This window comes from Empidonax traillii, unplaced genomic scaffold, assembly GCF_003031625.1.
Source record: "Empidonax traillii isolate 1590-97213 ecotype Southwest subspecies unplaced genomic scaffold, ASM303162v1 scaffold1115:size468604, whole genome shotgun sequence".
NCBI lineage: Eukaryota > Metazoa > Chordata > Aves > Passeriformes > Tyrannidae > Empidonax > Empidonax traillii.
Window position 1 is genome coordinate 124291 of NW_020956308.1, and position 16759 is coordinate 141049.

Genomic DNA, 16759 nt, shown 5'->3' on the forward strand with positions numbered 1-16759 from the left:
CCTATGCAAATCACACCTGGACAAGGACTGCACTATTTTAATTGAAGAAATTTCTAAATATAAATTGGATATCTAGGGGATTTAGAGCGAACCCATCTGTTCTACTAAAATCGACTTTTTCATATCTGCTATCTTAACTTATTTGTCTCAAGACATACACAAAGCTTCTCAGATAAACAGGTGCACTTCAATATTATCCAATTAATTACTGTCAGATGTATTGCATTGGAAACTTGGTCTGTAGCCCTTCTTTGGGATCAAAAACAGTTCCCTGATTCCTAGGATGCTTTCCTGGGTATTTAAATCAAGAACAAAGCCATTTTAAGAAATACAAGTCCATCTCCTACAATGAAAGCAGCAGCTGGACCTAGGTTTGACTCAGGGTTACAAAATGCTATAAAGAAGGTAGTGATTCTTTTTGTTCCCTACTGCAGTTTTACTATAGTAGATTTTAAAATGGTTCTGAAGTATTTTTTCTTATTTTGGGGGAATGGGAGAAGAAAAGACAGTAAGCAAATAATTTCTGCAAGGATATGAAGGGAAAAGAAAAAAAAAAAAGCTGATTTTGGAAGCAGGTGACTAACTGCAACCTTACTGGGGATAAGACTTGGAAAGAATTTTCTTTTGAAACCTGTTCAGTGGCAAGTGTAAAGTGAGCAGGTAATGAATTGTAAGGGCTGAGACTGATCCCTTATGAAAGACTTGTAAAGAGCTGAGATTTAGATAGGATTACTTCCCCAAACCCTCTTTTACTTACGCCTTCATTATGAATAATGAATAATAAAAAAAGTCTAAAAAAAAGAGGGAAAGAAGGAAAAGGTAAAAAAAGGGGTTTATCTGTCATTGTCATACTGGTTATTTTAGACATATGAAGGGAAAGGAGACAAATTCCCTCAGAAGAACTGGAGTTTTGGGATACTTACCTATGATGATGTGACGAAGGCGTATTTTTGTGGGTTTTTTTACTAATTTTATAATGTAAAGTTGACCCTGAGTATTTCCTAACCTCATCCGCCACTGTCCTGGTCTCTAAAAAAAACCACTTGGGTCTTCTGCAGGCTGCTTCTTCAGATGCTCGCTGGCCAGCACATTCTGTACCTCAGTTTCAGTGCAGGTAGCTCAGAGTGCAGCTCAGTGTGAGCTCCATGCTGAGCTCTGGGTGGGGGCCCCAGACAAGAGGACATGAACTGCTGACCCTTTGCATGACAAAAGGCCCAGGGACCTGTGGCACAGCCACACTGAGGGACAAGGGCTGGAGCTGACAACCCCCAGACTGTCCCGTGCTTATACTGTGAGAGTATAAAATCCCAGCATTTCCTTTGTTTAGGATCCCTCCTCAGAGGTACCAGCTCAAGCTGTTATTTAGTTATTACAACAAGATTAAACTATTTTAGAGACTGGGACATGTGAGACTCTGCTATGGGAAACCTGGGGCTGAGGCAGTGGGGAAACCTCAGTGTGAGAGTGGGGGGTGTAGCTACCCAGGGACCTCAGAGCCTCAGGGGGCTGCCCAGGTGGTGTGAGCGTGACCCAAAAGTGGGTCCTGGATGGTTGGACAGGGAAGTTTCCTAACATAAGCATCCTGGGGCTGGCCATGATCTGTCTGGCTGGTAGGGGTCTGCAGTGGGGTCACAAGAGGAATACAGCTGTGTAGGAGGGGCTTTGTGACAGGGTGTCGTGGTTTTGCTTTGGGTTAATTTGCTTTCCACCCCTCACACAATTACTACTAGTTGAGGGAAGGTATTTGCAGATAAAAGAGAGACAGGATTTGGGGTAAATAGTATAAACATTTATTACTAGTAAAATAAAAACTACTAATAAATTAAAAACTAAAGAATTATATTTACAACAATTTCTACTCAAGTTGAAGTGCTATATATAAATATATATAGAAATACTTCTTCCCCTTTTATACTAGTCCAAGGAGAAGAAGTAGTCTCATTCTGTATCTTTGGGGTTCCAGTTTTCTCCCTCTAGCAACAGATCTTCAGCAGCAGCAGCACTTTCATTACAGTTGGAACTTCTTCTCTTTTCTTCTCGCTCTGTGTTGGCTTCCAGGGCTGGGCTTACCCCCCTCCTGGGCTAAGACTGAAGGCTGGAGATTACTCAGGTCCTGAAGGGTTTTTCTTCCATAGGCTTGCAAGGGGACACTTGCTTACTATGGATCTTCTTCCACAGGGTTACAGGGGATAATGGCTTAAGAGTCCACCCCTGTTTCCCTATGGAGGTCCCTCCCCATGGGAGAACAGTCCTTGATAGACTTCTCGGCATGGGTCTAGCACAAATCCACACACGCACGGATTCTAATATCTCACATGGGCTGTCTCGCTCCAGCATGAAATTTCTCAGGGTCACAAAATCTTCAACAGCAGTATAGATCCACACACGCACGGGTCCTAGTATCTCACCTGAGTTGTCACTGCTCCAGCACAGGTTTCTCTCAGGGTCACAAATCTTCACCAGGACTCTGCCTCACTTCAGTTCTTCTCATGAAGTCTCGATTCTTTTTAATACATCCACAGACTCTTCTATCAGCTGCATGGGGAGGTTTCCTTACTCCAACAAACTTTTACAAGTAGCAGGGTTTACTTTTCAGTCTTTTTCCTGCTAAGGAGAGAGAGCGAAAGGCAGGGGGGAAACAAGCCCCCCCTTTCACATTTTACTTTTCTTGCTGCAGCTTCAGCCACCAGCTCTGACCTTGGAAGCTCCGTTATCTTTTGGCTGGAATTCTTCCACAACAGTTTCTGTCTAAGCAGTTCATCTTTTAAACTTTTTTTTCTTCACTCTCTTACAAGAGAAAAGGGAGGATTTCAATGCTGCACCTGCTCCCCCCACCCCGGCCCAAGCCGACGGAGGAGGGAGTCTGGCCCTGCTCGGGCCCGCTACTCCTCTCCCCTACATGGCTGCTACTACTAATTCCAACTGCGCCAACAACCTTCTCTTCCGTTTTCTTGAAGATGTAATTAGCAAAGGCATTACTGGACTTTTGATTGGCCTTTTTGTCCGGAAATTACCTGGACAAAACCATCCTCAGCCCCAGGGATGGGTTGATGGGCAAAACCACGACACAGGGTCTGGTTCCTGGAGCTGTGGTGTGGGGATGAATGATCCAGTGACGCAGAGCAGTCACCGCATTGCAGGTGTGTCTGCTCTCTGATGACAACTGTAATTAGTCATCACTTAGAGTCCTGGTTTCAGCTGGGATAGAGTTAATTTTGTTTCCCAGTAGCTGTACAGTGCTGTGTTTTGCAGGCAGTATGGGAATCATGTTGATAACACAGCGATGTTGTAGTTGTTGCCAAGTTGTGCTCGCTCAAGGACTTTTCAGTTTACCGTGTTTTCCAGGGAGGAGGTGCACAAGAAGCCAGGAGGGAACATGGCCAGGACAGCTGGCCCAAACTAACCATAGGCATATTCCATGCCATAGAGCACCCTGCCCAGTATATAAACTGGAGAGAGTTTAATGGGAGCCACCAATCAACTCGGGAAGGGGTTGGGCATCGATCAGCAAGTGTTGAGCAGCTGTATTGGTCACCATTTGCCTTTCTAGGGGTTTATTTTTCTCTGTCTTTTTGTTGTCTCCATTTTTATTACAGTTATTTTTTAATTATTTTATTTTTTTCAATTATTAAACTGTTCTTATCTCAACCTACAGATGTTACCTTTTTTTTTTTCCTGTTTTTCCTCTCTATCCCACTGGGATAGCTGAGGGTGGTGAGCAAGCTGGCTAGTTTCTGGCTAGAATTAAACTATGACAGCTGGCAATATTTTTGGTTTTGTGTTCTTTCAGTATTTCTCAGGACACCCTTTTCAAACTATTTTCTAACTGTGAACACCCCAGTTTACTCTGTATCATTTTTTCATTCTGGAAAGCTGTGATGCTCTTTATGCTCACCATTAAGGTAAAGGATGTGCAAGTAATAACCTTTGCTATTTTGATATCCCTTGTAGCAAAACAGGATTTTATATCACGGATTTCAGGGTGGCAACCCTTGCTTCCAAAAATTGAGACACAGCAGGAACATCTGTGTTTGCCACCTGCACAACATTTCCTTCTAGGATCCTGGGGTTGGTTATGGGGCTTCCAGACATTCCTACTGCCTGTTCCCCTGGGTACATAGCAAGGAGACAACAGGTTTGCAACTATAACACTGATGCATGTAATTCTAAACTCTTTAGCACATCCTGCTGTCACTGGAACAGTCTGCTTAGGTTTGTTTGAACGCTCACCAGCATCTCTCCCAGTTGTGTCCGACCACTCATCCCTGCATTCCTTTCTAGGCAGCCTGCTTTTTGCTGTTAACAGCAAGGTGTTGACCCTGGCAAAGCAGCCAGGTATTGTGGAAAAGAGCCTTCCCCATTACTGGCCACCCATTATATCCTTGGAGAGGAAAGGATTGTTTCTGTTCCTTTTTTTTTTTTTTTTCCCCTTTGCAGAATTGATTTATTTCTGAACATAGCAGTATTTATTGCTTACTTTCCTAACTTCTCCTCTTAATCCTGCAACTGCCATTAGATAAAATAATGAACCGAGTTACGTATTCATAAAGGCAGTGTAAATATTTGTTCTTCGCTGTATTCCAGTAAAATAATGTTGTCATGGATTATTGGCAGTAAATTATTTTAAGTTATATATTTAAAAGTAAACAAAGCTATATACATGAAACTATCTTGGATCATTTTTCATCCAGCATCTTATTTTTTGCTTTTATCATTGTTGCTATGAGATCTGAAATCTTAATGCCCATATTTTGATTTCCAGAGTCATCTTATTTCATTTCTATTGCAAATGCATTCTACTGAGAAATTGTAAACAGTTTTCTACATTTTCTGCTCCCCTTCCCATCTTCCAAATCAGGCCCAATTCTGATAATATCATTTGCATGTTGTCACTAATAGTGGTCCACTGGGTCTATTACAATTCTCTTGTTTGGGTTCTGCATTTTACATTTGGCTCTTGAAACGTAGCTGGGGAGGAAGAAGGGCATATAATCTCAAATAAACCTCTTTTTTTTCCAAATTTGTAGAAACTATTTGCTACTCCAAGAGAAAATAAAGGAAAGATGGATGCTCTTTAATTTCCAGTGTGCTCTTTATCTCAAAAGCAGATTTTCTATTTGACAAAAACATGGTGAGGCATTACTCCCAAGTACCAACTAGAACCTATGTACATATAAAGTATAAAGAGAACTAGGACATTTTGAATGTATATTCATATTTTTTTCATAAAACTCCCCATTACATATTTTAACATTTGAATCCTGCCCCAATAGATGGCAGCACTTTTCCTCAGCCACAATGATCTCACAAATTCCTAGTCCACTTTCTTTATATAGAGTGCATTTATGAAATAGGCTGTAATAGATCCTTCAGGGATGCTTCATAAACAGTTCTTTTTTTTTTTTTTTTGGATGGACAGACACAAAAATAAGCAAATGGCAAAATCTTGAACAGCTTGAATTATTAGAAATGAGTGACCGTAATCTACCCAGTGCTGATACGTTTTTCCTCTTTAAAGTAAAATAAACTCCATAACTTACAAACATGTCATTTCTTTCTTATTCTGAGAATTCTCAGTAAATTTTCCTGATATCACAGGTCTCCAGGACTTTACTCTTCACACTGCTTAACTTTCATGAGCCTCCAGCAATAAACTGGTGCTATCAGACAGTTGAAACCTCTGAGAGGTGTTTTTCAATAGATTTTTTTTTTTTTTTAGGATTTTTTAAGATGTCAAGTCTGTAAATATGGTGCAGAATCTGAAGCACAAAATGCAAGAAGTTTCTGCTCCCTCTCAGCATGTTTGGGTTTTGAGTAATGGTTCATGCTATGTGTTGCAGTTCTTAAGAGAAGACGTTTAGAGCTATTTAAAATTGACTATCTATGGAGATGTTTCTAAATACATTTCAAGCTATTAGAATGCAGAGCCATTGCCTCTGTAGGAGGAGCACTGAATGGTCTAGCACTCTGATGACTAAAGAGAAACTCTTAGCAACCTAAATTTAGGCACCTCATTTTAAAAACTTTGGCCCAGATATGTGAACCCAGAAGAATGAGTTACAATAATTCATTTCAAATTCCCTGGCTCTTTCAGCTCCCCAGACTTAGCATTTATTCATACAAATTGCTCACTGTTGCAGATAAATCACAAAATGTAGCCAGTGCAATAACTCTGCACCTAGGCATTATTTAATTCTGTGTTGGAAATGCTGGCAGTACTTTGCTTTTTCTCTAGATGTTGCCACACCTGGCTATTTTGACTTTGTCTGAACATTTTTGGGGGTGAATAGGGAGAAAATGTACAAGGTTTTGCCCTCCTGTTCATCACTGCTACTTTTCCTAAGAGCTGCTATTCCTCAATTGGGTGGTCAGTTTAATCTTCCTGCCAGCTTAAAATAAATGCAAAGGAGACAATTACCAAAGGGGACAATTTTTCACTGCATGCTTAGGAGAGGATTATTTTATCAGAAGTGTTGTCTCTAGTGGTTCTCATCTGCTTTGACACCAGTTTTCGTTATTTTCCCGTTATACTGTTTATGATGATGAAAAGAATTACTGTGCCCTGTCTGTGTTGATTTTTCTCTTTCCATGAGCTTGCGGTTTCTCTTTTGGGATTTTTGTCTCTTTAAAGGAGTACTTCACCTGGTGGACATGAGAAATAGGTGGAGATATGTGTGCTGGCCTCAATTTTCATATGTTTGTGTGGGTAATGCAAATGATTAAAATTTTAACCCACATTTATTTAGGCAAGTAATTTATACCTTTTTTTTTTTTTTTAAGCACAGTATAAATTAAAATTATTGTTAAAAATGTTGGTGTTGGCTACTTAATGAAGTTTTGCTTTGTTTGGTTTTTTGGGGGATCAGGTAACAGTACTCCCTTAGCCTATATTAAGGATGGATCTCTTGTCATTTCACTGCAACCTTAGAAGTTGTGGGCGTTTATTCTAAGCCAGTCATCTGTAGTCAGTGTCATCAGCGAAGGTGATTCATCCCATCTGATGCTAAATGTCTGAGAGGCTTATTATGCAAATCTGTTCTGAAGAGGAAGGTGGTTGATGATGTTCCTGCTCTGCCCAGTGCCACAGTCTACAGAGTCTCTCTGTATCAGTGAAATTGTTTTTGAATGGAGTTCAAAAATTATCCAGGTTAAGAAGCAGTAACTGGAAGTATTTTGTTGATCTGTTATTTGGATTTTTAACCATGTTCATTTCATGGGGCGTTTATAACAGAGCAATAAGAATATCTGTTCAATAAATGGGGTCATACTGGCAGAGAAGAAAGAAGTGGTTGAAGGCAGGAACATTCAAAACTTTGTGTAATGAACCGCCTTCTGAAATACGTGTGTGCACTGGGACTGTCCTGTTTCATTAGGTGAGATGAATACACAATAGTAATTGTTTAACCATGTATTAAGCAGGACATTAACAATATCACTAGCAGTGTAATGTACACCTCTTGGTGCTTGCTATTGCTTTATTAGACTGTTAAGGATCTTCAAGTGAGTTTATCTATGTCAAACAAGGGAAGTAGTTAAGAACTTGTATATACATTGCCAAATCTTTCCACTGAGGTCCTCGGTACTAATAATATAAATAAATAATAGTGCTGTTTGGGATAGCAATCTTTCCTGGTTTTAGCTTCCTAGTGAACCATGAGGGTTGCTTCTATATGGATAAATATGCTAACTGCTGAGGTGGGCTCTTTCTTTATAATATGTTGTGATTGTCCAAGTCCATTCCAGGAAGCCAGAAAAAGTGACCGTGCAAACCATAACTTCACCTTGAGTATTGTGTAAATATGAAGAGAGGATGACTTGTATAAACTTCACTTGGGTGTCTCAGAGTGGTGTTCTCCATGAAGTAGGTTAACCAACTGTTAAACTACCAGAGTTGCAGTGAGGCAGAGACAGTATGTTTTGGGAAGCACGTTGAAAAGAAACTCAATCTAGTAGGATGCATTAGATATATCATACCAAAGCTAAACCTCATGAACTGCATGTTTGGTGTGCAGTTGTTCATCACAGAAGCCCTTATGCTGATGTACCACCCTGCTCCAGTGTGCTTTTGTGGTGTATATATACATGGTCAGGGTACTTTGGTTTAGGAACTGAAGTCGGGGAAAGGTGAATATCACCTATAAGAGACTGTCCTATGGAGCAGCAGAGGAAGAGATGAAAAGAACTATACTGAAACAATAGCAATTAAAACAATCAAAATGAGCTTTATAGTACGTTTTTATATAAGTTTTTTTCTGGAATATATTTCACATGTTTTATTTATTTTTATTATTATGTTTCTTTTTATTTTTGTAGGCTGTGGAAACCAACCTTGCATCAAAGGATAGTCACTGGGTCTATGTAAATGAGGTAAGAAAGTCAAAAGAGAAAATAGTTTCTGCATTGACTCATCACCATTTTTTGTTTCATATGTTTTGAAACACCAAACTGAGAATATACTTAACTGAACTGAGCATATACTTAACACTTTTTCTTTTTGAATGGCACAAGATGCAAACTCTGCAGTGTCATTGCTTGCCTGTCTTAGTTGAACTGGCATAGGTTCAACACCCGAGGTCAAGATAAAGCTTCCAATATACCTCATAGCAGCTGGGAGACTTTACTTTTACCTGCATGCTGATGCTATTTCATTAGCAATTTGGGAAGCAGAGAATATCTCAAAAGGAATGTCAAATATAGGCATCTCTATCTACCAGGAGCTCACTCTTCACTGCTATGAAAGCCCTCACGCAGGTGCCAGGACAGGAAAGAGCGCTGAGGTGGTTGGGAGCTTAGCTCATTCAAATTTACGTGATACACAGGTTTTCTCTAGTGCAGAACTGTGTTGGTGTATTGGCCAAGATCCAGAAGAGCATAGATTCAAAATGTGATGTTTCCTCTCTGCAGCAAACGGTGTCCTGTCCTGCTACTGCAATTATTTATTTTACCTTAGTACCATTATGTCCTAATGGGAATCCATTCAGATTTGAATTTAGAAAGCGATGAAATGTTGTAGCATATATAATAATTTATAAATCACTGATAAATTGCAGTATTTTATACATTTGTGGTTTTAATAATGATTTGTTAAAAGATAGCATAATATCTAAGTTAAAAAAACAGTGTTCACTGTCTTATTTTTATACTATAAATGCATAGCCTTTAATTTATTAATGAATTCCTTGGTTAATTTCTCATTCCTTTCTTTGCACCTAGTTAATAATTTCGGATAGGCAAGTTTTAATTGTACCTATAAATTGTACTGTGTGGCATTAGAAAGGCTATGTAATTAAATAGGGGTTAGGGAAAGCTAGTGAAATCCCAGCTTGTGAAGGCTTTATAAATTCTTTCTGATCCTTGTTACATTTAAGTACCTCCTGCCTTGTCAGCTGCAGTAATGACCCACTACAAAACATCAGCAAGGTGCCCAGAGAGTCAGTGTTTATATCCACATAAAGATAATACAGTGCATATTTCCCTAAACATTTATAGAGGGGGAGCATTGGTGAGTATTTTATTGTTGTGTTACTTGTTCAGATGTTAAAACTCACTTCATGGAGCCTGAATCTGGAACATCACAATAAAAGCCTTCAGCAGTCATGCACTAACATGTGCATGCATACACATGCACGAGCACATCACACAGGGTCTCAGTTCTGCTTCTGTTTTGGGAGCTTTTTATTTTTTCTCTATTATGGCTAAAGACTGGGTAGGGAAGCCATGATAGCAACATGTAAATCTAAAGTATAACTTTCTGGTGAAAAATATTAGTACCCATAATTATAAATATCATAAAATGACATTAAATTCTAACAGACAATTACAGAAGCTTTTTAGACTCATGAAACTTTGAGGAACTCTTTGCAGGCATAAATCTCTTGACTGTCCTCTCTTTAACAGAAGAGTGTTGGTCTTTGTGTGTGTGCTTAGAGCTACTATGAAAAGAAGGTACATTAAGCATCCACATGAATGCATCTAAAGGCAGATGGAGATTCCTTATGGCTTGCTTCTTATTTAAGTGTGCATGTGAATACCCCCATGCTAGTAAGAAGACAGACTGATCATCATTTCCAGTTGGTAGTAGTGACAACTACAGGAGTACTTGATGGAAAATATAATGCTGATTGTTGCTGTGATTTGAAGAATGGAATGAACTTTTAATGCCCAACAATCAACTATTCCCAGTCAAATCAGCTCTTTTTGATGTAATTCTGGAAGTGAAGCAGTCCATTATGTAAATGTACCAAAAACTCAGCTAGGCCTTTTTTTCTCCCAGGCAGATCAAAAATCCCACCCTTTCCTGTTCACCCCATGTTCTGTGTGACCTAATGATCCTATTGCAAGGAAAGAGAAGTGTAGGGCTGAAGAATTTAAGGACCTTGAACAGCTTAGATTGCTGAGGTCTACTGGTCTGGAACACCTTTTTTCTGCCCTGTCTTTCACCTTTTGTCAAACCAATGAGGATCTGAAACTTGGACTTACCTTGCTGTAGTAAGAATGACTACATAGCATGCTATTATTTCAATAAGAGATCTTTTTTATTGTTTTATTTCACTTAAATCTAGTTTACTATCCCTCTACTAATAATTTGCGGGTTTTTTAACTTGTGCACCTTCTCATACAGTAAGTCAGGAGTTAGGCTTTGGAGTTAGACTTAAATTTTGTTAGGTGAGCAGCACCGCCCAGCTTGGGATGAGATAAATTAAATCTCTATGGCTGGTAAGCTTATCGACCAGCAAATGAACGAATGTGGAATATAAGAGTTGTTCCCAAATTACAGAGCTGTACTGTCAGAATCCTGTTTGGTAGCTTTCAGTAACCCAGGTCTCTGTGCTGGGGCATCTGTTGAGTTTGGATACCACTGCTGGTGCAATAGGACTCTGTCAACTCAGTGAATTGAGAGTTGAATTTATTGCATAGGGTTGGAAGGCTGAAACAGTACATGGCAAGTTTTCTAGGATAAGATAATACACAGAGATGGGTCTTAGCAGGCAATATCATGTCCTCATACGTCCTCTTTGAAGCCAAGTCATAAAAACCTTACTGCTTTAAAAATATATACTTTTAAGTGTGTCTACTTTTCTGATTTCAGACGTGTTACGTTTCAAACTTGCAGAACCGTCAAAAGTACTGGAGATTAGAGGGGGAAAAATCTTTTTCTAACTACCCACCCCCTTTTAGATTTATATTTCATCATCTGCACTTTTTTTTATTTATCTAGAAACACTAAACCATCCCTGGCATTCATTTGGGTAGCAATTCTTCCTGAATTCTGGGTTAAACATGCCGAGTAGCTTTTTAAGAGCAAGAATACTTGTGATTTCTGTATAAAGCCATGCAAAAGCAAACAACTCTTCCAAACAATGACATGCTTAGCTGTGTCTCCAGATTAGTCCAAAACATTTTATTACCTGTGTTGGGAGTTGCCAGTGACTGGCAGTTTGGACCCTATGGAAGATCTGCTAGAACATACCAGTGTTCTGCTTGTGCCCTTTTTGTTTGTGCTTTTAATTGTTGAAGTGACCCATCAGCTTTGATAGATGTGTGTTGCTGCTTCCTTTGGCATGACTGGCATAGCTGTAGACAACCCTTGTTTTTTGGATGTTAATTTCCTGTCTTTTTTTTTTCCTAGTTTCCCTTCCTATTTTTATTTTTCTCTTTTCTTTCTCTTTCATACCTGACATCAAGCATCTCTGTTCCTCGTGACGTTTTTCGTTCTCCACTTCTCTTTTTCTGCCTTTTCCAAGAAAATGCTATGCCTTCCCCGGAGCATGTATCTGTGGGAGAGGCACAAGGGCACTACTTGAATCTGAGTTTGTATGTGGTTGTACCAGGGCAGGGCTCTGGGAGCCTGTGTCTGCTTCTTTATTAGAAACACCAGTAGGTCTGGGAGGATAAATAGCATTAGAAACCATATTTCTCTCTGGGACATTTAATGGTTTTGAAATTTTCTCCATTCCAAGGATAGAGAAAAGATAAAATATACTATCCTGCAAAACTGTAATACGGACCAAAACAAATAATCAAATTTAACATGGTATTTTATCCCCTCATATTATTACATTTAATTCTAATTCCAATTTTCTAAACGCTCATTATTTTTACATGTAAATCAGTATGAAACACAATGAACTCTTCTTCATGGAAGAGAAATGGGTACTGAGTTTGACTGATAGTTCAATTGAGAGTTGTTTTACTGTTATCTCATCCGTCCTTTAATTTCTTTTTCAATAAACTTCCACCACTCTTCAGAAGTTTAATTCAAAGCTGTAAGACATGGCAAGAAAAAGCACAAGACTACTGATTATATAGGAGATTATTTTTCATGAAAGACTTGTTGTGATGAAGAGATTATAATGTTACATGCCCATACCATATGAACTTACGGAGAAGTGAGGGACAAACCTTGTTCAAAAGCTGCCTGGAAATACACAAAAGAAAGAGAAAGACTGAGAAAGACTTTTTTTTTTTTTTAAGTGTCTTTTTCTTTTTTTTTTTTTTTCTTTTAAAAAAACGCCCCAGAGAAAAGAAATTAAAATAAAGGAAGATTTTAATTTTCCTGGCAGTCAAAAAAGTAATGTTGGGATACAGACAGGACTTGACAATTTCCTGTGATTGAGAACATTATCCCTTCATGTTAAAAAAAGTTAAGGTAGCCATCAGTTCAGATTTCATTATGGCTAAGGAAGAATGGGCTGAGGAAGCCAGAAGATAATTGGTGTGAAAGTGATTATGACATGGTAGCATGCACTGTTTGGAGAAGAGGAAGAGGTGAGAAAAGGTCAATGGGGATAACAGACAGCAATAAAAAGACTTCACAACTTTAGGAAACTAGTAGTGCTTTTGGAAAGATAATACAGTAAATAAAGGATGACAAAAGATCTGTGGAATTCTGTTAAAACTGTCATGATTCCAGTGGGTTAACTTCAGAACCTGAAATTAGAGATGACTTCTAAAGAAAAAGTGTTGAGAAGAAAAAGGGAGGAGTGTAAAGGTGTAACAGAGTAAGTGACTATAAAATGAGGCTGTGGTTCAGAATGAGTCATACCAGGTATCATAAAAAGCAACCAGAAAACATTTAGGTATAGCAGAAGATAAAAGAAAGTATAAGGCAATTACCTGATGGCAAAATGAGGTTTTAATGTTTTTACATTAAAACATTTTTTACATTTACAGTTCCTTGATGCTGACTTTGTAGAAACTATTAATTATAACCAGACTGTTTAAAACATATTGTAGTAGACCCAGTTTATTTGCAAAAATCTGAGGCACTCCACCAGATGTGATTCAGTATAGAGAAGTGCCGAGTATTTTGTGCTTGGCTGCAAAATGTGGTATAGCTGGTGAGCATTTGCAGGAGCAACTTAGAATCCTTGTGGATAAAAACCAGTATGACAATCAGTGTTGTTGTGGTCTTGCTAAGGAAGCAAAGGAAGTGTTCAGATACGTTACCAGAAACATTCTTTCTAAGATAAGACAGGCAATTGTTTCACTGTGTTTGACATCAGTTTGGCCTTATTGGAACAGTGTAGCAAGTTTTGGGCAAGACACTTCAAAACAAAACAAGAGAATGTAAAACAATATGGAAAATTTAGAGGAGAGCACCTGGTATGATGAGTGCTCAGTAAAACATGACCCATACAAAAGGGCTGAAAATCTTAGGTTTGATTCTTATGAAACTTAAGATGGAGCAAGGGTATAGCAGCACAAATAAAACAAGAATCTGATCACATGTTCACTCTGGAAAGATAAAGGAAATGCAATTTAGTCTTCTGCAGTAAAAATGAGATCTAGTATTGGAAAATGGTTTATAATCTAAATATGATGGTATATAGGAACAACTTCCTTGGTTACCTTCTTTCATCTCATCATTTGTCTTTCTTCTCACCTGGTTCTGCTATTGTTTTTTATTCTTTGTTTTTCAGCATCCTACTCACATTATGTAAGTCTGCTATATATTTTCACATGTCAGTATGGAAAGACAAATACAACTGTGTTTTGAATGCCACTGGGTATTTTCTGATCTGCACCTTCTGTTCTAGGTCTTTTCACAAAATATTTTTCAATACTGTTTATGACAGTGACAGTTTATACAAAAAGTCACTGCATATACTTCTTATCAAATCATTTATTCAATACTTTTGGTGGCAAACATAAATATATGGGAACTGTGACTCATATTTGATTTCCAGTCATCATGGAACTCCATCCTTCTCTGTCTACTAGTGAGTAAGCTGGAACGATTGTGTTTGATTAGATTCTGTCAGCCAAATCCACCCTTGGGGATGCCTCAGTGATTTGACTTAGCCAGGGATGAACTTAGCATCATATTTCTTGATATCAGTCATTTGTAATGGGGGATTATATTGTAATTGTATGTAGTTTTGATAGAAGAATGACTAGTAATGGATTACTAGCACTTTCAGTGCTTTAAAAAATAGATTTAATTGTAAAGTGTAAAAAATGAGTCTGAAAGCTAAAGGGTAGAGCTTTTACTTGACTGCAGTGTTCATTTGCTGCTTTTCCATTGTATTGATTCTCATTGATTCAAATCAATCCACATTAGATCAGACACAAAGGAGTATTTGTTGGTAACACAAATTACTTTCTTTTATAGTCTTAAAATCACCACATTCTGTACCATAGGGATTAACAAATGCTGAAATTCAAACAATATTCCCTTTCATCACATTAGTTCCTTACTGTCTAAATGATCAGGTGCTCTCTAGAAAGAACATACTATGAGGTAAAGTCCTCCTTGTAGGTCAAGTACCAATCCTTGTGGGTATTTGTCATGGCACAACACTTTAAGAAGGCAGGAGGTGTTCACAGGGACTGCCCAGTGGGTGATTGTATCTCTGAATTTCACACCTCAACATACAGTTTAATGCTATGCAGAGGAACTTGACTCTAAGGTCACATAGGGGCTCATTTCTTTATTACTTAGAAAAATTTGTGCTGTCATTTGGAAAAGTAATAAAAAGGTTTGGAAATATAGCAGAGTACACGTTTCAGCAGTGGCAGGAAGCCTTAGATAGAAAGTGCTGAGGGACTTGGAGAACTCTGAGCCATGTGGAGATGATATTGTCCTCATGACTTGAATACCAGTCAAAAATTTTAGACAGCAGTTGACCTTATTCTTCTTTTTTGGACAGATGACACTTTCCAAATGATGCTGGTGGTGTTGCCAGCAGATGAAGTTGTATTCAGCTGACTGATAAAACTTTCCCAAACTTAGCCTAGGTGATCAGTCAGAACACAGTGCAGAAAAATGGCTACTGATGCTTTTTCCTTTCCCCTTTCAGGAAAGGAAATGTACTCAGAGCATGTTTCTGCTAATATTTTTCTGGATTCAGCTCAACTCTCTTATTTCTGTTGTTTTCATAGATCTCTCTTCACAGCGTTTCACTGTCTGTAGAAGGCAGTTTGCTCTATGAGGGACAAGCAAATGCCCCATCATCTCTTTCCTGGTGTGACACATTTCCTTACTTTCCATTCCTACCCTACAGCTTCATTACTACTGCCAGTATTTGGTTTTTTCCTTTTCCCACATCAGACATGCCCAGTATGTCCCTAATTACTCATCCTCTTGATTTGAGAAACAAACGGTTTCTCAACTGTCACTTGGGCACTTCTTCATTATTTTCCTCTATAAAATATTTTTTAAAAGTTGAGAGAAAGGAGCAGAAAATAGAATAGTAATTATCAGATAAAGTCTATCTCAGCAAGCTACTTTTTTCCCCAGGGGTAGCATGTAGGAAGGTGTTAGATAATGAATGATGAGCAAAGTTTTCCTAGCACATGGTTTGTAGAGCAATATTAGGAAAACTTCTGACTTTGGAAGAAAAATCCCTTATGAATACAGTGTTTGTTCTTCACTTTTGCTTGGATCCTTTTTTTTTCTAGAAATTTCTCATTTATATGCATTTTGGGCTATGAACAGGTAGACCCTCTGCAAAATTTCCCGTGAAAAATGTTATGCCCTGATTTTTACTCGGATAGAGCCAGGACTGTTAGATAGACTGGAATTCTTTCTTAGGATTTCTTTTCATATGAAAGTGCCTAATATTTTTTTTCGTTCCATTTTAAAGCATCAGTCTGTGTAATGGTATTTGTGTTTACTTTGATAACCAGAAGTTAGTAAATCTTTAACACTTCCCAGTGTTTTACTTTTGCTTGGAAAAAAGCAGACTTTTAAATGATCACTTACCGATGCAAGTGGGGCAAACTTCTAAGATATTTTAAAATTATATAAAAATGATCAGGGAAAAAAAGTAAAAAAATTGAATAAAAATACAAGCAACACACTGTGAAAATTTCTTAGCCTTCAGAAAATGACATATTTCAATGCAAAATGTAACAATTTACAATTACAATTTATTCCAGTTGTATTCCAGATACTCTATATTTATTACCTGCCTAAGGAAATCTTGCTTCCCTGCTCTCTTTGACACTGCAGAATTTGTATCTTATTTATTTATTTTCACAAAAAAAAGTATGTGTTTTTTTCTGTGGGGTTTTGTTTGTTTTGTTTTGTTGTTTTTTTTTTACTTGTATATGTTTGAAAGATATACATATGAATGTGTACTGCATGTATACCTGCATCACTCTCAAATAAATTAGGGTTTAGAATTAATCTGCAGTTTTAGTCAGCTAGGAGCAAGGTTATAGATGAGTTTTGATGAGTTGTTTTATCAGTGAATTCCACTCTAAAATTAATGTTGGATTTTTTTCAGTTTTGTCCAGCTTTTATTATCACTTT

General features: G+C 38.1%; 1 protein-coding gene across 1 annotated transcript in view; it reads left to right on the forward strand.

Moving 5' to 3' along the window:
- LOC114068709 (glutamate receptor ionotropic, delta-1) overlaps positions 1 to 16759 on the forward strand; it is a 248750-nt gene that overhangs the window by 113100 nt on the left and 118891 nt on the right. The window contains exon 3 of the mRNA XM_027905054.1: positions 8314 to 8367. Within this exon, the coding sequence (XP_027760855.1) occupies positions 8314 to 8367 (54 nt within the window). The remainder of the gene's footprint in view (positions 1 to 8313; positions 8368 to 16759) is intronic.